The 24,134-nt window shown below is 46.2% G+C and overlaps 1 protein-coding gene across 5 annotated transcripts in view; it reads left to right on the forward strand.

Moving 5' to 3' along the window:
• Positions 1-4,543: 4,543 nt before the first annotated feature.
• The window catches only part of STAC (SH3 and cysteine rich domain), a 140,585-nt gene continuing 120,994 nt past the window's right edge, over positions 4,544-24,134 (forward strand). For 2 of the 5 annotated variants that reach the window (XM_086720381.1, XM_086720384.1), the window contains exon 1: positions 4,550-4,804. In XM_086720381.1, the coding sequence (XP_086576507.1) occupies positions 4,694-4,804 (111 nt within the window). In that variant the 5' untranslated portion in view covers positions 4,550-4,693. Of the gene's footprint in view, positions 4,805-24,134 lie in introns of all 5 variants that reach the window. The other 3 variants (XM_086720382.1, XM_086720385.1, XM_086720383.1) reach the window with 3 other exon arrangements.

A 24,134-nucleotide genomic window follows, 5' to 3' on the forward strand; every position in this document is an offset into this window, starting at 1 on the left:
ATCTTTACAAAAACTCTGCGAAGCAGGGATCATTATCTCATTTTAGACTTGAGGCAACCAAGGCTAAGACAGATCAAGTCAATTGTCTAAGATCTTGTTGCTTTTCAGTGGAGGAGTTGGGATGTTTGAACATTAGGCTTATGGCCCTTCCACTCAGTCCAAAGATTCAAGTCTCCCTCTAATCTCCCAGAGGTTATAGCCAACTAGAAGCAGCCCACCAATTTGCCTTTGAGAGAACAGATCTCTAAACCAGCTCTAAGAGGCTGCCTTTTGTAGGTCCATCCAGTGGGAGATCGTTTCTACACAAACAGTGCTATTCAAATATAACCTGCTATTATCAGTGCTGTCATTATTATTAATTGGCACTCCAAAAAACAGGTTAAGGACCAGGACACTGAATCTCATTCGCCCTGACAATATGAGTCTCCAAATTAAATGATTAGCTCTGATGCTGAGGGGAGACTAATCAGGAGTTGTTGTGAGGACTCGAGTCTGGCATGAACCGTCGCTCAAAGTAGGGGCTGGTGGTGTTAGCAGTAGGACTTTGGGCAAAGCATTAGGTTTCTCTGGCACGCGGGCAACTAACTCCCTCAGGTAAGGTGGCCGGAGGTGACGACTACTGCTGGCCCTCCCAGGGCACTTAACAGGTTGGATGGTAGCGATTGGTGCCTCCTGACACATTTGTCTTGACTTCTTGCCTGTCGCCTCCAAAATGTAGATGTGGTTATTATTCACTTTTAAGAACGGAGTAGGCAACTCGTCATTCTTTGAGGGCCCTCCCTATGCTGCCATTATGCTTCTGGCTCGCAGTCCGCGTGACTCTTCCCTTGAAGGCCCGCAGCCTCTTCACCAGGTCTGGGTTCCCCATTTGTCTAAGGGGTGGCAGAACAGGGCAGCCCAAACTTGGCCCAGGAGCAGGATGTATCTGATTCCAAGTCCCTGTTCCCACACTCACTGTGGAACCTAGCATAACCATTTTATTACATGAAAGATGAAATGAAATAATATATAGAAAACTTCTACGACATAGAAGAATCCCAGTACAGGTTAGCCATTATTAGTATCATCAGTTGACTGCCAAACCCCATGCCCTTCACATATCTAAGATATTCACAATGACTATGATGCATGAGACAAGGAGAACCAACTGAGACCCTCTCTCCTTTATTCTTGTCAGTTCCCCATCCCCTGGTCATTCCGATCACCCTCTCTCTTCCTTGCCTTGCTATTCTTTTTTGTACCCGTCATAAGCATGGCTTTTGAAGGTCGTAAATAGTCTTGCTAGTAGCCTTTTACCAAATGGCTCTAGAGGAAGTCAAAGTCCACAGCTTGAAAGTCCTGTCCACGTATCCAAACTTGGATCAGAACAATGGGAGAAAGTCGAAAGCATGAGACACTTTTCTGCTCAGCAGCATTACTGCAGGAAGAGGTTTCAGGCTGTCACAAGCAGGGCTTGGCCCTCTTTACAAATTAACGAAATGCGTAAGTGACCCAGGAGTGGTAGCTCGCAGATCAAGTTTGGAGACATATTCTTGCAACCCTCACACTTGTGCTGGCTTGATACTTAACTAGCAACCAGAGAGAAGTGGACCATGAAGGGAATGTGCAAAAATCACAGGGTCCCGTTGCAGACTCAAGACTTAGGATAATTATTTGCAACCTGAATTTCCTCAGGCTTCCCCTGCCTACAGTAGAAATGAATAGCCATAGCTAAAATGTCCCTGCAGCTTCTGACCCCAGGTCTTTCTTTCTCCATCTAGTGCGTGCAGGGCTCTCAGAGGAACCAATGCCTGGGCTTTCCTAGGAGCCTTTCCTCTCTCACCATCTTGTTTGCAAACATTGTGCCAGGAACTGAGGAAACAAGATAAAACGACAAGATCCCTGCCCAAGCGCGGCTCACGGGCCAGGGGGAGGACAGGACGCTTCGTCATTGATAACTTGGGACGGGATGCCATGTGTGTATGGCATTGCTTTGGGAATCTCAAGCAGACCAAAGGGGTCAAGAGAGGAGCTTTCAAGAGTAATAAATGTTTGGAGATGTGTTTTGAAGCATAAGAGAAGTTAGCTAGGTGCCCAGAAAAATAAGATGGAAAGGGATTTACGTGCAAGAAATACATGAGCAAAGGCTGGATTCGTTTGGGCAACTACAGGTAATTCCACAATCTCCTAAGAAAGGTACCTACTATTTCTCAGACCAAGGCATTCTGTTACTAGGGCAGAGGTGGGGTGAGGAACAAGGACATACTAGCTTCTTTCCAATTTCCCTCAGGGGGACAACATTTAACTTGTACCATTGGCTAATGACTATTAACCAGAGCTAAGCATTTACGAAAATGCAGAGTGATATCATACAGCTGCCCTTCAATCCTTAAAAAAGCAAACAAGATCCAAAGATGAAAAATTCCCTGTATTCGTCACAATGTGCTTGCCCACCAAGATTGGACTTGCCCATTGGCCTTGGGGGGAGCGAGGGGGGGTTCACTTCCTTGGAAGACCATTCTCTGCCCACACCCTTACTCGGTCCCTGCATTTGTGTGCACTCATTATGTCCCTATACTTTTCTCGATCACAGTTCAAAAAATGTGTGTGTGTGTGTGTGTGTGTGTGTGTGTGTGTGTGTGTGTGTGTGATTTAATTAATCTCTGTCTCTCTCTCTCACCAGGCTCTACATTCCAGGACAAGAGACTGAATCTGTTTCCTCCCTGCTCCATCATGATTTTCTAGCACCAAGTCTGGTCCAGAGCAGATGCTTGACAAAGATGTGTTGAAACTGTCGCCCCTGTCATTGTATCCTCTGGTTGCCACTCTTGTGGTTTCGGCTGCTCGAATCTCGTACCTGTTGAGCAATTAGGAATTGCATTTCGAAGAGGAAAGAGCTGTGGCCATTTGGGTTAGCCCATCTGGCCTGGTCCAATGAGAATCTAGGGGCCACTAGGGTATTCGGAGCTCTCTGGGAGCCAAATGCCCATTAGGAGCCTGGCACTTAGAACAGGAGCTTTTAATCGACGTCTACGATAGAGTAGTAAGTTCTCTCCAAAGGACATGAGCTAAGGCAAACACGCAGGACCAAGATACACGATCCCCAGGATCTGATACCAAATGAAAATGCAGGGCCCCTTGTTCAGATATTCTCAAGAATTTCAAACAGACCCATAAATCCAGAGAACAAACTGGTGCTTGCCAGAGGAGAACGGGGAGGGGAAGTTGGGCGAAAAGGGTGAAGGGGAGTGAAAGGCACCGGCTTCCAGTCATGGAGAGAGTAAGTCACCGGGATGAAACGCGCAGCACAGGGAATATAGTGAATGGCACCGCAACAGCATCCGATGGTGACACAGGAGCAACGCACGCGGCGGGCACAGCGCAGCGAACAGCGATGCTGAATCACTGTGTCCTACACCTGAAACTAATGTAACATTGTGTGGCGGCCACCCTCCGGCCGAAAACCATTTAAAAGTTAAAAAACAAGAGGACTTCAAGATGGTGACAGGAGAGCATCAGAGCAAGCACAGCGGCCCGGGTGAGACCGCACGGGTGGCGTTCCCACGACGCTGGCCTCGCCCAATTTACGGCTGATCAGGAAAAGCTGGCCACAAGGTCACGATTTTCTGTTACACAACTGAGGGAGGTTTGCATTTATGAAAATTAAGGCCTTTTAAATAGCCAGATGTATTTCCTTTCCCTGCAGGCTGAGGAGGGGTCTTGGGAAAACTAATGGATCCTTCCGTCCCCGTACCCAATGGGGCCACCTCTGTGTTTCCAAAGGCTTCCTTAAGGCAGACTGGTTTGTCCTTCTGCGAACAGCCCTGAACTCCTTGCTATCCGGCAAAGCCCCGTGGGCTCTTCGGCCTTGCAGAACCGCCTCCACCTGAGGGTCCAGGGTCCAAAGACACGGATTCTGAAGCCAACACGGGCTCCAGTCCCAGTGCCGCTTCTTACAACCCAATGACTTGGAGCAAAGTACTTCGCCTCCCCAGAGCCTCGGTCTCCTCGTCTATAGAGTGGAAGCGACGGTACCCGGCCCAAGGGGGCGGCCGCGAGGACTAAACACGCGACAAAGCGCAGAGGGCTGCGCGCACGAGCGCACAAAACGGGGACGCAGCCTCGCCCGCACCGCGCTTCTGCTTTAGTCCAAAGCCGAACCGGGGAGCGCAGCCCGCCTTCGAGCAGGGAAACCCCGGCTCTCTCCCCACGCCCGTCGCTGCGCCCTATAAATAGCCGAGCTAAGTCACCGTCTCCGCTGGAGTCGCTGTTCCTTGGGGTGAGGAACCGGGCGGCGGGCGCAGGTGCTCCCTCCCGGCCGGCTCCTCCTCGGGCGTCTCGTCCCCGCACCGCCCCTCCTGGGCACCCCCGCGCCGCCCCCGGGCGACGCGCGTCCGGCCGGGCGGCAGGACGCCCCGCGCCTTGACCCCCGCCCCCCGCGGCGGCCGCGCAGCCCCGCCCCGCCCCGCCCCGCCGCCCCGCCTCCCCCGCGCCCCGCTGCCGGCTGCCAGTCCCGGCTGCCAGTCCCGCCCGTGCGCTGGGCCGGCCGGGGGCCGCGGGCGTGCGCACCGGCGAGTCCGGGGGAGGGCGCGGGGGCGGCGGGGCGGGCATGGGAGCCCCCGGGACCGGCCGCTGAGCGAGCGCGCCGGCGTGCGGCGGGAAGGCCAGCCTCGCGGTTCCTCCGGGAGCCCAACTCCGTTCCCGCGCCGCCACGATGATCCCCCCGAGCGGCGCCCGCGAGGACGGCGTGGACGGGCTGCCCAAGGAGGCGCCGAGCGCCGAGCAGCCGCCCTCTCCGGCATCCACCGGCAGCCAGGAATCCAAGGTACCGCGCGCACTCGCCCCAAGAGAGCACGAACTCACTCTCCTCCTGCCCTTCTCTGTGTCCACCGTCGTGTCCCCGGACTGGCGCCGGTGCCGGCGGGAGACGTGCCCCTAGCTGGAGCCGGGCTCCCCCGAGACCTGAGTGTCGGGCAGGACGCGCAGGAGAGCTGCTGGAGCGCGTCGCGTGGACCCGGCCTCCTGCCCACGCAGACCCGAGGCTGCGCGGGCTTCTCCCCCCGGAGCGCACGCCGGGCGGTGCGCCCCGACTCCCGGGCTCAGAGAGACCGCTTTCGCGGGTGGTTGGCGGCTGGGCGGTTCCGCGCTTTCCGCCCGCCGGTGCCCCAAGCGCGGGGTGGGTGTTGAGCGGCTTCTGAAGGCTGAAGGAGGATAGACAGCGAGGGATGCACCTGCGGAAGGGCTAGGGCGCCTGCGGCCGGCCAGGGGTTGTCTGTGTCCCCGGGGTCTCCGAGACGAGACGTTTGGCTTAAGTCAAGGGCTCACCCCTGACTTCGGAGAGGCCGAGCGAAGGGAAGAGCCGCGTGCGTGGGAAAGTTGCTGTTCCTCTTGTGGAAGTTAATACGTGAAGAACTTACACTTGCTTTTGCGAGTGGCGCTCACGCACATACACAAAGCCACCCCCGCAGCACCCCTGCCACGGTTCCGCTTCCTCTGAAACGCTGCTGGGTGCCAGGCACGTGCTTGGGAATCTTGGACGCGGAGGGCGTGAAACGTGGCCGCTGGCGGTGACCCGCCACATGGCCTCGCGGCCCGGGGTGAAAATCGTTAAGATGGAGCTGTGGTCGCGAGGATTCCTTTACGTGCAGGGCTCCTGGCGCCTTGTGCAGATCTCCTTGAGAGCTCCCCAGGCATCTTCGGAATGCTGGGCAGTTGCTGTGCAGGAGCGAAGGCAAGGGGGATGCCGGTTCGGAGGGCAGGTCGGACGGGGCAGAGACGAGCCTCATCCCTCTGTCCCTTTGCATACACCCCTCAGAGCCGTTGGCAAACCTACAGGATCAAAATCCCAGCTAAGTGGCTCTCGGTGTAAGTGATGCTGGGCTCTGGGACACATCTCAGCCTCTGGCAGTAAACCATCAAAGAGAGCTTGGCATTTTATTTTACTTTACGTTATTTTACTTTATTTCATTTTACTTTATTTTATTTTATTTTACTTTACTTTATTTTATTATTTTATTATTTTATTTTACTTATTTTATTTTATTTTACTTTATTTTATTTTGTTTTATTTCATTTTGTTTTATTATATTATTTTATTTTATTATTTTATTTTATTACTTTATTTTACTTTACTTTATTTTATTTTATTTTATTATTTTATTTTATTACTTTATTTTATTTATTTTATTATATTATTTTATTTTATTATTTTATTTTATTTAATTTATTTTATTATTTTATTTTATTATTTTATTTTATTTTATTTTATTTTATTTTGTTTTGTTTTATTTTATTTTGTTTTATTTTATTTTATACTTTATCTTATCTTGTTTCATTTCATTTTATGGCCGATGTCTGATCAGGGATATATGTGTCAACTTGCCTAAATCTCAGTTGGAAATGGGGCAGAAGCCCCACCGCCCCCCCTTCCAGAACCACTGTTAAGAATTCATGAAACGGCCCAGTACCTGTAAGAGCTCCATCAGGGTTTATCCTTTTCCTTCCTGAGCTGAGGCGGGTCCACCCCACCACAGATGATCCACCCCGAAGCAGCCTCACGCCCTGCACACACACACACCACCTCTCTGACTGGAAGTTTCTGGGCATCTCATCACTGTCTTGTCACTGACCGTCAGCCACCTAAGGGCTGTGGGTGGTGTGGGTTAGTGGCCGTCTCAGAGATGATCTAGAATACGGTAAACGAAGGCAGCAGAACTCAAGAGTGAGACTAGTACTCAACTTTCTCAGTTGGGCCGGCTGCTCCCGCAGTAGGCGTGTTCTGGAGAGGGCTTAGCATTTGCGGATGCAGCAGCGTGGTTGAAACACACTGTATGGATTTGCTATTTATAGATCCCCCAATGCAAATTCCTTGGCAGAGGAAAAACTACATATGCGATACCCATAATTATCCACTGATTTATCTGACTGTGGTTTCAAATTTCGCACATGCTGGTTTTTCTCCAAGTGGCCTAGACACCTGAAGTGCGCGCATACGGCCCGAAATTTATGGTCGGTGTTCTTGTCAGTGGAGATGGGCCGCCGGGGGGCCATGAAGCCCAGGAAGCTGAAGGCAAAACAGTGTGGCTGAATGTGAGTTTTTTGGGGTGGCATTGGTGATATTCTCAAAGCCCTTGTCCCTCAGAAAGGCTGAACCGCCTACACCTAAGAAGGCTCTATTTATTCTACACCAGGAGTGTCAGATTTGAAAGCTCACGGCTGTTTACACGGATGTTCCACCCTGAGGATGGAAGGAAAGTAGGAACAAGGCATTAGTAGGCACTTCTGAGATGGTGTGTGAAAATACCGCTAAAATGTTTTAGGTCCCTCTGAGCATTAAGCTTCCTCAAGAAAGACTTTTAAAATTACTTCCTAAAAAAAAAAAAAAAAAAAAAAAAAAAAAAAAAAAAAAACCACACAAAACCCCTTTTCTTCTCTGATTGGAAGGGTGACAAATACCCTTTGTAGAAATTTGAAAAGCCCAGACCAAAAAAAAGAAAGAAAAAAAAAAAAAGTCCCTCATTGGCTCACCATCCCGAGGTGACTACCGCTAACATTTTGATCTACGTCATACATCTTTTTGAAGATCTGCTTTTGTATTCGCGTAGCTGAGCGAACTATGGTCAGCATCTGCTGAATGTGTGCCATGTATCAGGTACAACTTGCATCTTCACAATCACCCTGTGAGAGGGACTTATTTTATGAATAGGAAGCAGAGCTCAGAAAGGTTAGGGGACTTGCCCAAGATCACAGAGCTAGCTGAGAGCCACAGCTAGGCCAGAGCCCCAGGCGGCATAGCTCTGGAGCCCAGCCCTCCACCACAACTCCCTGTCCCGCTTGGGCACTGTTTGCCTTCCTCCTGGTTCCCCTAACACCCCACTCAAGTATTCCACACGCCACTCAAAGTCATCTACAGCAGTATTTCGGGCTTCTCTCGAGAAGAAATCTTTGAAAATAAATTGAGCCACATTATCATGTGGAGTGATGAAAAACCAAGTCTTGTCCAGCTTCTCGGTGTTTGGTTTTTCTACTGTCCCCCTTCCCGCCCCTGAAAATATACTTATGGAAACAACTAAATGGGATGTCACAGAATCATCTAGAAAGGGGGGCCGCAATAAATCCTTTGGTCGAGAGAGTCCGTTAGGAGAGGACGATGATGGTTCAGTGCCCTGAGCCCATAAGATGTTTCCAGAAGTCCACTTTTTTTGCAGACTGTTTGGAATGGTACATCATAGATTATGGGTGCTGGGAACACTGGAGATCATCTACTCTCAGTGTTTTTTTAAATTACGGATACTTTCTATTATGTATATTAATTTTGGTACGGAAAATGTCAACATACACAAAAGCGGAGAAAACAGTATAAAGATCAGTCGGTCTGTGACTAATCACCTGGCTTCACCAATGACCGATTGATTCATGGATGGTCTCTTTTCATCTCTTACCTCCCACTACCGCCGCCGTGCCTCCTCACACACACTGGATCATTTGAAACCCAGTTCCAAACATCAAATCATTTCATCCATAAATATTTCAGGCTGCATCTCTGAAAGCTTCTTTGGGAAACATGACTACCATTATCACATGCTCACATACTTTTCTGTCGAGGGTCAGTAAATTCTTGGGGGAGCCACGGATGGTCCTTGGGAGATCCGTGAACAACCAGAACCGGCATTGAGCATCGTGCAGTTACGTGTAGATGTGCAGCATCCGGGGAAAGGATCCATGGCTTAGGTCAGATCAGTAAACTATCTGTCACCTTCACTGGTTATGTAAGTATCCTCTCCTTTTTTCTCTTGAGGAAACAGAGGCCAAGAGGAAGAGGCAATGACTTGCCTAAAATCACACACATTGCTAAGTGGCAGTATTTTTGCTTGAGAACCCTGCCTTGGAGTTTAGTCCCCAGGGCACATTCCTGTAAACAGAACTAGTAATGTAGTTCATGTGGTTTTCTTTTTCATAAAATTAGTTGCATTGAAGAGTTTGAAAGCCACTGATGAACCTCACCCTTCTGTCTTTCCATTAACTATTCCAGACAGACCACAACCTCATTTTTTTTAAGGGCTGACGGAGAGCATGGAATACTAAGAAAAATGTCATGTTTCAGCATCTCTTACTTCAATGAATATCTTTTCTCCTACCGACTTATTGGCAACATAGAAAACCTTACGAGGGTCTAATATGAAGGTTTAATATGGATGCCCTTGGCCATCACTTAGATGACCCAAGGTCACGTTTTGATGATGTGGAGAGATTATAGGTTTTGAGGTCCAATAGACGAGAGTTGAGATCTTTCCTTATCAGTTGCCCTGTGACTGTGGGATAGTTGCCTAACCTCTCTGAGCCTCAGCTTCCTAATCTCTAGAGTGGGCATGCTGATACCCAGTTGACATGTTTTGTTTTGTTTCTGTAAGGCCAGTGACCTAATACGTCTTAAGCATTTAAAAGCGTGTGACATTGTTGACTTTCTCTTCCTGCTTCACATTGGATGACTTCTGTCACCAGCCAACCCCAAATATCACCGGAATCATTTCAGTAACCAAACCCGATACTGCAATAGTATAACTGAGTTTTTCTCCCTTTGGACTATACCGATGCTGTTGACTGTAGAGCGTGTTACACCTTAGCTGTTTTGTATTCCCGGGAAGATAAGCCACAGACTCACCAGCCTGTGGCTTCAATTTTGAAAGGGTGATATAAGCCACCCAGTGGCCCATTGGAGCCAGGAACCAAGGACTCCCCTTATTCCTGGATGGTTCTCTCTTAACGTGGACCACCATCCAAGTTGGGGGAGAAAAATCTCTTCACCATGAGGATGCATCTCCCGGAAAGGGCATGTCCATCAATCAGCAGCTGTTTATTGAGTGTCGTCTTTGTGCCCAGCTTGTCCCATACACATACATGAAGCATCGTCGGTAAGGATTTTAACTTCTACTCAGGGGAGATGATGGCACCTTGGCTTTGCATCCAAATCTCTTGGGGAGTCCAGTCCACAGGTTAGAGCGCTAAACTGAAATCTCTGAACGAGGGTCACAAGCATGAGTATTGTTGTAGAGCTTCCTTAGCGATTTCATTGTACAGCCAAGTTGGAGGAACGCTGGCTTAGACCATCAAAGAAACCGAAGAGAGAATAAGAATTGAGTACGAATTGTAGATTGTCAAGGTTCTCTTCTTTCCGACCACCGTACCTGAAGGAACCATTTGTGATTACTGTTCTTCCCTTCCCATTTATCCTTCCTTTCCAAACAAATGGCTCTGACAAGTGACCCACTGTTGACTTTCACACGGCCAGATAATCTTAAGCATGTCTCAGATGCAGCTGGATTTACAAGGCTAGCTATGCTCTTATTATGTTATTTTCATGATCAAAAATAAAAGGTGGAAGACAGAAAACTATAAAGACAAAAGTTCTTTATCATACAACCTAGATATAAGGGTTGTTTCGTTACTTGCTGTATTTTTCCACTTAATGTTTCCTTTATATGTGTGCACACATACTTGAAACAAAATTGGAACAGTGTATACGTAAATGCACGTTGTACTTTTTCTTGAACCTGATGTGATACAGAAATATCCCATATACTCTGAGATAATCAATAACATGAATAATAAAAATAGTACAACATTCTACTTCACCGTTAGGCCGCATCTATTTCATTGGTCCCTTCTGACTGCATATTTAGGTTCTTTTTACCTTTCACATATTTAAAAACATTGAAATTTGGGGCACCTGGGTGACACAGTCGGTTAAGCATCCGACTTCGGCTCAGGTCATGATCTCACAGTTTGTGGGTTCCAGCCCCGCGTCGGGCTCTGTGCTGACAGTCCAGAGCCTGGATCCTGCTTCAAATTCTGTGTCTCCCTCTCTCTCTGCCCCTCCCCGCTCTCACTCTGCCTCTCTGTCAAAAATAAATAAACATACATACGAACATACATACATAAATAATAAAAACATTGAAATTTATATCCTGATACATAAACATTTGAATATATTTCTGACTGGTTTCATAGGAAGTAGAGCTGTTGGGTCTGGATATAAACACTTCCAAGGTCTCGTATTCTCATTGACACGGTGCCCTCAAGAAAGACTATTACCGTAGCTTTTCATCTCTTAGTAAACTTTTTTATTGAAATATGGCATCCTACCAAAAAGTGCACACACCATAAGATTCCAGCTCAATTAATTTTCAAACAATAAACTTTTGATCTGTCTGTAACCAATGCAAAAATCAAGAAATCAGATGTTACCAGCACTGTGGAATCTCCCTCAGACCCCCTTCTCTCATCTCTAGCTCCCCAAAAGTAAACGATATCCTTCTAACACCATAAATTAATTTCAGTCATGTGTGCTTTGTGGAAATGGAATCATGTAGTGGAGACTCTTTTATGCCTGGCTTCTGTCACTTAGCAGGATGTTACGAGCTTCATGTATGCCCGTGCGTGTAGCAATCATGTTCATTTTCCTTGCTGTATAGCATTCCACAGTAGGAATGTTCACTGTGTATCCACTCTACTGATGATAAACATTTGGATTGTTTCTTGGTTTGGGCTGCTTCAAGTAGGACCCTATGATCATCTTATATATGTCCTTATAGATATCTTATATATATTCTTATAGATATCTTGTATCTATCCTTATAGATATCTTGTATCTATCCTTATAGATATCGTCTATCTATCCTTATAGATATCGTCTGTCTATCCTTATAGATATCTTCTATCCATCCTTATAGATATCTTCTATATCCTTATAGATATCTGTTGGAGCAGCATTGCTGGGTTGTAGGGCAGACATGGGTTCAGCCTTGGTAGGCATTGTCAGCTTTCCAAAGTAGCTGTACTAATTCATACTCCCTCTAACAATGTAGAGTTCAGCCTCCTCCTTATCCTACTAATACTTGGTATTATTGTCTGTCTTTTTCACTGCAGCCGTTGTCATAGGAGATTAATGGCATCCCACTGTGTTTTTAACTTGTATTTCCGCAACGAATAATGAATTTAGCAGTTGGCAGTTTTTGTGCTTTTTGGCATTTGAATATTCTCTTGGGTGCAGTAGTCGGTCATGCCTTTTGTTTCTTTTCCTGTTAGGTTGTCTGTCATTTTCCTTTTAATTTACAGGAATTCATTACATGATTCTAGATACATCTACTTTCAGAGATAAATGTATTGGAGATATCGTCTCCTACTCTGCAGCTTACCTCTTCTCTTCTTTTTTAAATTTTTTTTTTCAACGTTTATTTATTTTTGGGACAGAGAGAGACAGAGCATGAACGGGGCAGGGGCAGAGAGAGAGGGAGACACAGAATCGGAAACAGGCTCCAGGCTCTGAGCCATCAGCCCAGAGCCCGACGCGGGGCTCGAACTCACGGACCGCGAGATCGTGACCTGGCTGAAGTCGGACGCTTAACCGACTGCGCCACCCAGGCGCCCCACCTCTTCTCTTCTTAACAGAAATTCTTATTTAATTAGTTTATTAATTCACCCTCTTATGGTTGTTAGTGCTTTCTGTGTTCTGTTTATGAAATCTTTGCTTACCCGAGAGGCATGAAGGTATTCTCTTACATTCTTTCCCAGAAATGTTATGTTTTGCCTTTCACACATAGGTTTATAATCCACTTGGAATTGCTCTTTTGGTATGGTGTGAGGTAGGGGTCGAGATTCATGATTGAACTGAATTGCCACCTTTGTTCTACCCGTGATATAGACCACTCAAGTATGTTTGATTCTGCAAGTATCCCAGGGTATCATTAACTGAGAACCCAATTTTCTGTTACGTCTTCAGTTTGGGGGTTCTCAGACCAAACTGTGTTGTAGAAATTCGAGCCTCAAATCTATGTAAAGGCAATCTGTGATTATGAATTCTCAGGAAATATGTATGTTTGTGTGTATTTTCCACTTTATGGCTATGCTAAGATTTCTTTATCACCAACCCAAGTTGGTGAGACATTTGTTTCTAGTTCATTCTTTCTTTGTTTTTCAAATATCCCCTCTATCCAATCCCCCTAGGTGGTTTTTTTTTAATTGGTGGTAAAATATGCATAACATACTATTTCTCATTTTAACCATATTTTTAAGTGTACAGTTCTGTGACATTAAATACATTCACACTGTTGTGCAGCCCTCACCACCATCCATCTCCAGAACCTTGTCACCTGCCCAGACTGAAACTCTGTGCCCATTAAACAGTTATTCCCCATCTCCTTTCCCCGGCCTCTGACATTCTAGTTTCCAATTCTATGAATTTGACTACTCTAGGTACCTCATATCAGAGGAGTCACGTAATATCCGTCCCTTTGTCATTGGCTTATTTCACTTACCATAAATCTTTAAGGTTCATTCAGGTTTTGGAATATATGTCAGAATCTCCTTTTGTTAAGGCTGAATAGTATTCCATTGTATGAATATGTCACATTTTATTTATCCATTCACCCATCAGTGGACATTTGAGTTGCTTCCACTTTTTGGCTGTTGTGAATAGTACTATTACAAACTTGGGTATATAAATATCAGTTCAAGTCCCCGCTTTCATTTCTTTTATGTGTATAGCCCAAAGAGTGATTGCTGTATTACGTGGTAAGTTTTTTGTTTGGTTTTTTGAGGCATCATCATACTGCTTTTTCCCCACTGGCTGCACCATTTTAGACTCACAGCAGCAAAACCCTTGTTCACAGGAACCAGGGTTCCAGTCTCTCTGCATCCTCTCCAACACTTGTTATTTTCTGTTTTGTTTTATTTATTTTTTATCCTCCTGGGCATTAAACGGTATCCCATCATGGTTTTTATTTTGTATTTCCCTGATGGTAAGTTGAGCATCATTTCACGTACTTATTGGCCATTTGTATGTCTCCTTTGGAGACATGCCCATTCAAGGCCTTTGCCCGTTTTTAAATCAGGTTGTTTGGGCTTTTTGGTTGAGTTATAATATCGTACCCTTTTACATCAGAAAATTTGAAGGACAGAGACATATGGGGTTTTCTTATTGTTTTAACTACACACAGGGTTATTTCTGTGTTTTAAAAACTAGTCTTTCTTTTGCATATTATCTGCTCATGTCCTCATCCATTTTAATAGAACATTCATCCATTTCCTATTGATTTTTAAAAATTCTTTATAAATATTAAAGCGATGATCTTTCATAGATGTTGTAACATTTTCCCAGACTGAAATTTGCTTTTTGATCTTATTACATTTTCAATCTAGAAGATTTCTTTTATGTTGTTAAATGTCTCAGATTCATTTAGCTGTGGCTTCTTTTTTCCATATATTTAGAAGAGTCTTCCCCACCCTGGGAGCAGATAAATATTAACCTGTTTGTGTCTCTAGATTCTTAATATATACTTGTTCATTTTATCACCTTAATCCATCTGGAATTTATGGTGTTATGTGGTATGGAAGAACTCTAATTTTTCCCCCAGGGATTAATAAGTATTTCTAAACCATTTATTGAATAATTCATCCTTTTTTTGCTGATTTGAAATGTTACATTTACTATGTAATAAATGCTAATATGTACTAAGTTCTCCTTTAGAGTCATCTGTTAAATTCTAGTGATTTTGCATATATTACTATAGAGTATTTTGGCATTACTATTATAATGTTTTAATTATTGTAGCTTTATAATAGATAATTGGCAATACAGGTACCATCCTGGGAGTTTTATTTACTTAGCTGCATACCTTTTTTGTTTTTTCATCAAGTTACAAAAATAATATTTGGAAAGTACTTGCATGAAGCTTTGAAGATCGTTTCAGTGAAATCTTTACAAGTGACAGGATTTCGTATCCAGGAACATAGTATACGTATCTTTCGTCGTCGATGTGTCTTTTATGACATTTGTAAGTGCTTGGGAGTTTTCCTCAAATACTTTTTGCCCAATTCTCTGTTAGGTATTGTTTGGGTATTTTATACTCTGTGTTACCGTTATGAACCATCCGTGGTGAGAACTGACATACAGGACATTTGTTTTATATTAATTTTATAATCTAAGATCTTTTAGGTTCCATTTCATCCATTCCATCAATAAGGAAATACAGCGTCGCTTAGTGGTCCAAATCCCACGGCGCCACTTTGAGATGCCGCTTATATAAGCTTCCCTGTCCTTCCCTTTCCTGACCTTCACTGTTCTTTCTGGAAAGTGAGCATAATCCCGTCTGCAGCATCATCGCTAGGGTTAAATTAAGGAGTGTATGCTAAGCGCTTACCACAGTGTTGAGCCCATAATAAGTAAATGCTAGCTATTGTTATTAGATTATCATAATACCTGCAATAATAATTTTGTCTCTCTAAATATAACTCTCATTTTGGGAGGTGGGGGAGTAGAGTAGGCTTGGGATAAGGCTTATTGCATGAGAACTCCCCAAACAGGGTAAATATGAGCGGAGGTATGGAGCTAATACCTGGCCCACTTTAAATTTTTTTTTTTCAACATTTATTTATTTTTGGGACAGAGAGAGACAGAGCATGAACGGGGGAGGGGCAGAGAGAGAGGGAGACACAGAATCGGAAACAGGCTCCAGGCTCCGAGCCATCAGCCCAGAGCCTGACGCGGGGCTCGAACTCACGGACCGCGAGATCGTGACCTGGCTGAAGTCGGACGCTTAACCGACTGTGCCACCCAGGCGCCCCTATACCTGGCCCACTTTAAATGCCAGCAATATTTTACTGTAAATGGACACTGTCTATAAGTGTTTATTGTACAGTTGTTGGTACTACGGGGTGGCCTTAGCACTCTTTTTCATCAACCCACTGGGAAAGCCACTACAAACTTACACATTCCGCCTAAGAAATACAAGGTGGTGTTTTGCAAATTTAACTTCAAGACAAATCCATTTGCAACCAAATCATTTCTTAAGACCTCCTTCTCTGCAAATCCCAGACTTCCCACTCCTGTTCCCAATTAAACTGAGACAGTCTTTCTCGTGTTAAGATGGGGAATGTTCTTAGCTTACTAAGAATTTCCATCAGGAATGGACGTGGAATTGTTTCCAGCGATTTTTTGGCAAGTATCGAAGTAATCATGTGATTTTTTTTTTCTTGTCCTTTGGCCTCTTTATGTGATGGATTATATTAATAGATAGCCTAATATTAAACCCTTCTTACATTCCTGGAAAAGATCCTACTTGGCCATGAGGATTTTCTTTTAATAAACTGCTGGGATTTGATTGCCAATACTGTATTATTTTTACATCCATATACATAAGGGAGATTGTTCTGTGACTGTTACTTTGTGTTCTTGGTCAGATTTTATTTTTAAGAATATGCCAAGTTTTAGAAATCAATTTGAGAGGACGTCCACGGAGACTTTCACTTGTTTTGTTTTTGTTTTTTCTGTGCAACAATTTGTAGAACCCAGAGCCCCTCATTTGATGTATGGGGGGAAAAAACCCTGCTAATAATATCTAGACCTAACACCTATTTTCAAATAAATTTTGAACACATTGTTTTTTATTTTATTCTCTTCTGTCTTTCTCTCTCTCTCTCTCTTTTTTTTTTTTTTTTTTTTTTTTTTTTTTACAAATTGGCATGATTCAGGTTTGTTAATTTGGTTTTTTCCATAAGCTTATTCATTTCCTTTAAATCTTAATAGCATCTCTGGATGAGTTGTCGTAGAAGGAGCCCTGCACCTCCCCTCAATCTCTCCCTATCCTCACTTTCTCTAGCGGGGTGCCCCTGCACTCCCATGCTGTGCACACCCGGTTTTGTAGTTCTCTGTGTTTATACAGCATCGGTGCCTCGATCCGGGTTGGGATCAGGGGCTGTGTTAAACCCCAGTGCCCCCTCCTTAAATCCCTCACTTCGTTGACTCCCTTCCTATTGGTAGAACAGTTCCTCTCTGGCCCTTCGGGCTATCACTTCCCCTCCAGCCGTCACTCCCGTGTTGGTCCTCCCCAGCCTCCTGCCTAAGCCCTCAGTCTCTTGTCACTCTCCCTCATCTCTCTGCGTGCCTCCTGGCACGTCTTACCTGTTTCCATTTCACCCACCGGCCGGTAGCTTGCAAATCTGCATCCAGCCCTGACATCGGTCTTCTGAGCTCTCGACTGACATACCCGGCTACCTTTTGGACAGCCTGTCTTGCCCCCCCCCCCATACCTTTTCAATTCAGCCCCCCTCTCAACCAAACCCCTCGTTCTCAACTCAGATGCCAGCCCAGTTCTTTATGTATTCTCACCCGCATGTGAGCATGATGCACGAGCCCGAAAACCAGAAGTCATCCTCGATGACCTCCCCCCAGGAGACAAGATGGCTGTCAGCCCCCGGGGGGTGCTTCACTGATCTGGAAACGAAGCTTGCCCGCGCTGCCTGTTGCTCAGGGCCCCAGAGCTTGAAGTTCCCATCAGCATGTTTCCCCCAGGGCCGGCCGCGGCTGTGACCACGGCCTGGAGGACTGAGTTCGGACACAAGAAGAGGCCCAAGAGGAGGGATCCGGAACAGGAATGCCACTGTTCTTTGCCCCCCAAACCGACATGAGGGAAAGTAGTAAGAAGAGGTGCTAGAGGACCCCCGGCTGCCCTCCCTCCATCTCCAACACTCTGAGTTTTATCAGAGCAGGGTAACTTGGAGAACTCGGGGAGGGATCCCCACGGCCCCTCGCCCCGGTGATGCTGGTCACTGGCAGAAGCCCTGTCACCGTGTGCCCGCCCTCCACACAGATCTGCTCGCCTGCTGATCCGGCCCTGTTTGCCACCCTCCCCAGGGTCAGCACCCCCCGCCTCCCACTCCGCAGTCACCTGCCCACCCTGGCGGGTCTGTCTGGCCCCCGCGATGGCAGAGCCAGGCCCGCTGTCACCCGTTGCAGCCTCACTTCTGGCCTGACCGTTGGCGATGTTCACGGGCTACAGGTGACTCTTCCGGATACCCTGGATTTTTCAGTCCTTGAGCTTTTCTCCTCCTAAGGTCTCGTCTTCTGTTCTCTTCTACATCCCCACCAGCTTCTGTGATCATCCCCGAGAGGCTTCCCGTCCTGTGACCTGCACCTGGCATCTTTCCATCTAATCCCCTCTGACACCTCTACTCCAGGAGTGTTTCAGCCCGACCAGACCATAAAATCCCTTAGCTGGCAAGCTCACTGCCTTTTATTTGTCCCTCATGCATTTTAGGTTCCCAGATTCCTTTTTGTCATCATCGTAATTACTCCCTCGCCAACACGCTGAACTCCTGCGCCCTTCTGTCCCTTTGTTCAGAATCGCCTAGAGAAACCTCACCTCTGCCTAAAGCCAATTTCCCACCTACTCCATACCCACACTTCTGGAGAAAGTAGAGAAGACAGATAACAAACAAGGTGACAAAATACGTAACGTTTATTTCAGGCAGTGCGCAGGCTCTGTGGAAGGGTGCAGCGTGGAAGTGGATAGCATTAGAGCTTTTCTGATCGGGGACGGATTCTACGAGAAAGTGACCTTGAGTCACAGCCCGGAATGGAGTGAGGGTGTCCGCTGTCATTTCAAGATCTAGGGTGAGAGGAGAGTAGGGGAGAGATCTGGACAAAGCCCCGGGCGGGAACAGGTTTGTGTGCCTTGAGGAACAGCAAGAAACCTTGGGTGCTTGTGGCTGAGTGCTGAGCCCAGAAGGCGATACTCACCTCTAAAGAGGTAAGTCCCGGGGCTAGAACCGTACTGTCCAGTATGGTAGCCGTGACGTATGTGTGGCTCCCTGATTTTAAATCCATTAAAAACTCAGTTCTTTTGTCACACTAGCCACGCCTCGAGTGCTTGTAATCATCTATGGCGAGTGGTTACCACAGTAGACACCGTCGATTACGGAACATTTTTATCATTGCGGAACATTCTTCTAGACAGCGCCAGCTAAATCCTGTGGGTCTGCAAGGGCCATGCCAAAGAATCTGGATTTTGCTCTCACTTGGAGAGACCGCCACTTGAGAAAGCCCGGGAGGAAGCGGGTCTGGACAGTACCGGGTTTACACCGTACAAAGGTTCCCGAGGCCGCTGCATGCAGTGGGACTACAGCATATAGCAAGGGTGGAAATAAGAGGGCCACTTAGAAAGCTAGAATAGTCCAGATGAGGGAGAATGCTGTGTGGGCACAGGTATTAGTTGGCGGAATCTCTAAGAAGCAACAGGCTTCAGGATAACATTGTGAAAGGAGAATCCATGAGATTTGCTGGGAGTGGTGATGCGAGGCGTGAGGGAGAACGAAGAACTCGGAACGCTTCTTAAAAAGTTAAAGGGAGGAAGCCCTGTGCAAGCATGTCTGGGTAGCAACTGCAGTAAACTTGAGCAACGGATGACCTTTCAAAGATGGAGACAGTAGGATTGGCGTGATTGATTTTGCACATGGGGAAGAAGGCGCAGGTCAGGAAAGTCGACGAGCTCAGATGAACGTCTTAGAAGCCGGGCAGAGGAGAGAGTTAGATTTGAAGAGTGAGGGCGAGAGGAGCCATAAATGCTGTACCAGGGAAGTGGCAGGTGGACCGGCCTGGAGAGAACCTAAATCGGGAAAGGGAACAATCCAGTCTCAAGAACATGCAGAGGGGAAAAGGGAAGGAAGAGGAAAAGAGCAAGCCTCAGAGGACTTTCAAAGACCAGGGCGAGCGCCTGGTTCCTCCACGGAGAGCCAGACTGCACGGGGGTGGAGGCCGTGTTCAGCCAGGAGGTCCCTTAATAAGCTGAATGAGATTTGCAGACTGATTTCTTTAACTACATCTCTTTAGATGATATTAAACCGAGGTTTCTTCGGGTGGGGTACATGTGACTTCAATACACATACGAAAAAGAATTTATAAATTGGATCTCTGTTCATTGAACAGTATTTTCCTACTGACTCTTGTTAAGAAATTTGAGACGAAGTTCCTGGGAAAAACAATAATAATAGTCACATGATACAGATGCAGTAAATCTTTTAAATCAGGTTTATGATTGAAAAATGCTAGGGATGATTTGCTGATAACATTAATACTACCATGCAAACTCACTGACGACGTTTTGTTCCAGAAGCATTTTCTTGGAGTTCCATATCTTGGGGGAAGTGAGTTCCTTCCACCTCAGAGAAGTACCAGGAAACCTTATCAGGGAAGGACGCTCAGAAAGGGGGTCATCCTAGATGGTCAAACCTTCCTGATAACAGAGAACATGTCCTCGTGTGTGCCAGGCGTTTCCCTGTTGAGAATCGTCCTTGCAAATCTCTCTCTAATCTGGCTCACCTTTCCCTGCCTTCAAACCCAGAATATGCCACGTGGAATTTCATTCACTTATAACAGAGGTGCACGTGCTCTGTCAATTTCAAAGCAATTATATCGGTTTTGTACTTGACTTTTCCTAATTACTCGGGATTCCCATGTAAACACAAGTTACTGAACTTTATGCATATAGGGGAGTTTTTGTCCCTTGTACCGGGGATTCTGCACTGCGGTGCTCTCCTGGCTCTTGTGCCCGATTCCACCATTTTTCTAACCTTCCTTCTCGAAGGCCAGTTCTCTCTGCAGACTGCTTTGAGGCTTTCAACTTGCTTCTTCTAATTGGCTTTCGTGTTGGAAGATCAATCAATCATCAAACTGGTTGGAATTTCATGTTCCTTAAAACAGAATGGAAACTGAACCCTAATGGACTACCAGGTTAAAAAAAAAAAAATCCATGCTAAAGAAATTGACAACAGAGGGAGATAAATAGAGGAATTGTTGTGTCTTCGGGGTTTGTTTCCTTGTTTGTGATTTTTACTTAGTGATTGGTCTGGAAGTTCGTCAGGCTTTTGCTGATATATCCTGGTTCTTGGCTACATTTTCTACAAGCCAATTTCTGAGTTCCTGATAGGTTTTGTGTTTCTTAATTCTTGCTTAAAAGGCAAAGCTGGTATCCATTTGTTCAATTAACACATTTTTACTGGATGCTTCATATGTTGGTCAGTTTGTTGGGAATCACTCCCGGAGGACCTGACCTTCCAATTGAAACATTTGAAAAGATAAGTTCCTAAATACAAGGTCTCATTATCGTCAATTACTTCAGCGTGGATTTTTTTCTAACTGCCACAGTGGACTCTTTATATAGCCTGTAGATATAGCCAGGCAGATACATAGCCTATAAGTGAAATGATCCAGATAAATGTTCCATGAATAAGTTACATGAGGAAAGAAAAGGAGCAAAAGGAAAAAAACATCCAGCTTACAGAATTAAAACCTGCAGTTACAGTTCTTCTGATGAATTCGAGGAAGCACACAATGTAAAATCAGGAGGCTTCACGTCAGATCACGACTCGAGCCACTGAAACCCCTTAAACCCTCAAATGTGCAGATTCTTGCTATGAATGCTCTTTTTTCCGGAAGGAATACATTCAGTCTGGGTCTGATAACCCAAGTTCTCTAGAATTTCATGGGTTTTATGAACTTGCCTGAAAAAGCAATACGCACTGTTTCCTAGGTGATTTGTTTGTTCCTGTGGTTAGAATTACTTCGGCAAAGTTCCTTTCATAGACTGCCCATAGGATGACCTTTGCAGATAGAAGGAAGTAAAAAAAAAAAAAACCTGATTCTCTAATTCATAATAAATCATAGGGTCGAAGACGAAAGACATTTTAAACTGCTGTAGGGAGCCAAGAGCAAAGTACCAAGCCCTTCAGCTTCATGGAAGGACGCTTTCTGGTTCTTTTTTTTTTTTAATGTGTAGTTTTGAGAGAGAGAGAAGAGAGCACGAGCAGGGGAGGGGCAGAGAAAGAGGGAGACACAGAATCCAAAGTGGGCTCCAGGCTCCAAGCTGTCAGCACAGAGCCTGATGTGGGGTTCGAACTCACGAGCCGTGAGATCATGACCTGAGCCGAAGTCGGACCCTCAACCGACTGAGCCACCCAGGCGCCCCGACACTTTCTGGTTCTTCATTGGACCTTCACTTATAAGTCTGTCCATAGCCTGTTGGACATCAGTCCAGAGAGCCTAAATGTCACTCTTAGAGCCCGTGCACCTGGTTCCCAGGCTCTGGACAGCAGCTGTGAGACTCACAGTGGCCATTGAGGAGCCACAGCTTTGACCTCATCCCCAGTGGTCAGATTCACCAAATCATATAGAGGCACCTCGGAGGAAGCCGGCTTCCAGCACATAAAGTTGATGTACCTGCAGAAGTTACCAGGCTTCTCTGTTTTTGTTTTTTTTATTATTATTATTATTCCCTTATCTTTCACCTTAAGTTGGGGTCTCTAGAAGCAAAGCATGAGCTTCAGAAGCATGTAATTTACTGAAGTAATGCTCTTAGGGAAAAACCTACAAGAAGGGAAGGAAGCAGGAGAGAACAGGAGACGGGACTGAACAAGAATGCAGCCTAAGGCGAAGTCTTCCCTGATCCACAGTGGGGCTCTGGGGCATCAGCTGCACCACCGAGCTGTCCCTGTCTCAAGGCGACATGACTGGACTGTGTCACTCTGTACGGGTCAGTCTTTGGCCGCAAGTGGAGGGGTGGGTGCGGGCACGTACATCATCTCCTACAGGAGACACTTCCCATTGGCTGAGGGCAGTTCCCAGAAGAAGGGGCCATCCGCAAACCAAAGCAGCTGTGAGGTAGGCTCAGGGGCCCCAGTAGAGATGACTCGGGTGGGGGACCCACGGCCTCCCCACACCTCTCCCTCTGTTGTTTTAGCCAGAGTGGCCCTTTCCCTCTTTCATGCTCCACACAGTTAGGAATTTTGCTAACATCTTTGGTCAAAAAACAAAAAACAACAAAAAAAAGTGCTGCATTTGAAGACAGTCTGACAGACACCAGATGAAAGCATATAACAGCTGCTGGCTGGGGGAGCTGGTCGCCTACGCCATAACGCAGCAGGTGACGCAGAGCAGGAGAGTAAGCTAGGGATCTTGGTGGGACTGAGCACTGATGGAATCCCATATACCACCCCACCCCCACCCCCAGGAAGAAAGGGCATTTCAAGGAGAAGGATGCCACGTGTTACAATTTCAGTTGGCCAACTTGGAGTGCGGAAAGAGCCGGGGCGGCCCAGTTGCCTTGCTCCTCCAAGATGACCTTAGTGGTCTTATCCTCTAAGGATAAGTGGGCATCCTTTTAGCCTCAGGATAAAGACCCCCCCCCCCCACCAAGAAACTTGCTGCCACAAGGAAACAAACTCCAGACCCTTAGAAAGATTTTAACTAATGTGACTTGCATACGTGGGCAGGTTTTTAGAGAAGTTCTTCCGACTGACTTAGAAGTCATTGGAATCAGTGCCCGGAACCATCTACCTGGACGGTGGCTCTAGGTTTCATGGGTTTGACCGCAGAACCATCAGTTCTGGGCCTCACACAGCCCCACTCGAAGTAGGAGCACTTGTGCTCAAGTGTCATGGGGAATATTGGGAGAGATGGATAAGGAAAGAAAGGGATGAATGTGCTTTAAAAGGGGGTGGAGATAATGCTCAGGTTTGTGGGTGTAAGGCAACAAAGTAACCGTGGCTGCCCTTTGGAAGCTTTCAAGTTCCAGACCCGGTGCTGGACACTGTATATTCATCACCTCCCTTGCAAATTTCCCAATTTGACAGATGATAAGTAGCCGGTAAGTGTCAAATTTAGGTCATCGGAGTCCAAACCTGGGCTGCCATGTTCCAGATTCAGCTAGACCATAAGACAGGCAAATAGATACAGAAATAGAAATATATAAATAGATACGTTGTAATAACTGTTCATCCATCTGCTGTCAGATGACCATCTGTCCATGTGTTCTAGAACTGTCTGAGAAGGTCACTGGATCGTTTTGAATCCTCGAGCATAGAAAATACCACGTGGAAAGAATGGATGAGATCATCCCAGACAATCCCGTAGCTTCAGGGTTGGGGAAACTGAGGCCCAGGGAGGTTGAATTCTTCTCCCACTTCCACAACAAAAAGGACTACCCAAAGCCACAGGACAGACTGTTTAGGCATCTACACTGGGTTAGGAAGCCTCATGAATCCCTCCAGAGAACACCGGAGAGCAGTTGGTTGCCACGTGAGCGTGCACCAGCATCATGCTAGGGAGGGGAGGCTGTGAAAACACAGACGAGACCCTGCCCCCAGAAGCTCTGATCCGGTAGGTCTGGGATGGGACCTATTTTGCAGTTCAGACAAGGTTCAGGTGATGCTGACACTGTGCGTACAAAGCCTTTTTGAGAACTGTGGCCATTGAAGCAGCTGCCTCTGTGCATCGCTCTGGCTGTGGTTATATACAGGGGTTCTCTTGACTCAAGATAATCTGCACG

Source organism: Puma concolor, chromosome C2 (genome assembly GCF_028749965.1).
Source record: "Puma concolor isolate L17-30 chromosome C2, mPumCon1.1.hap2, whole genome shotgun sequence".
NCBI classification, from domain to species: Eukaryota; Metazoa; Chordata; class Mammalia; order Carnivora; family Felidae; genus Puma; species Puma concolor.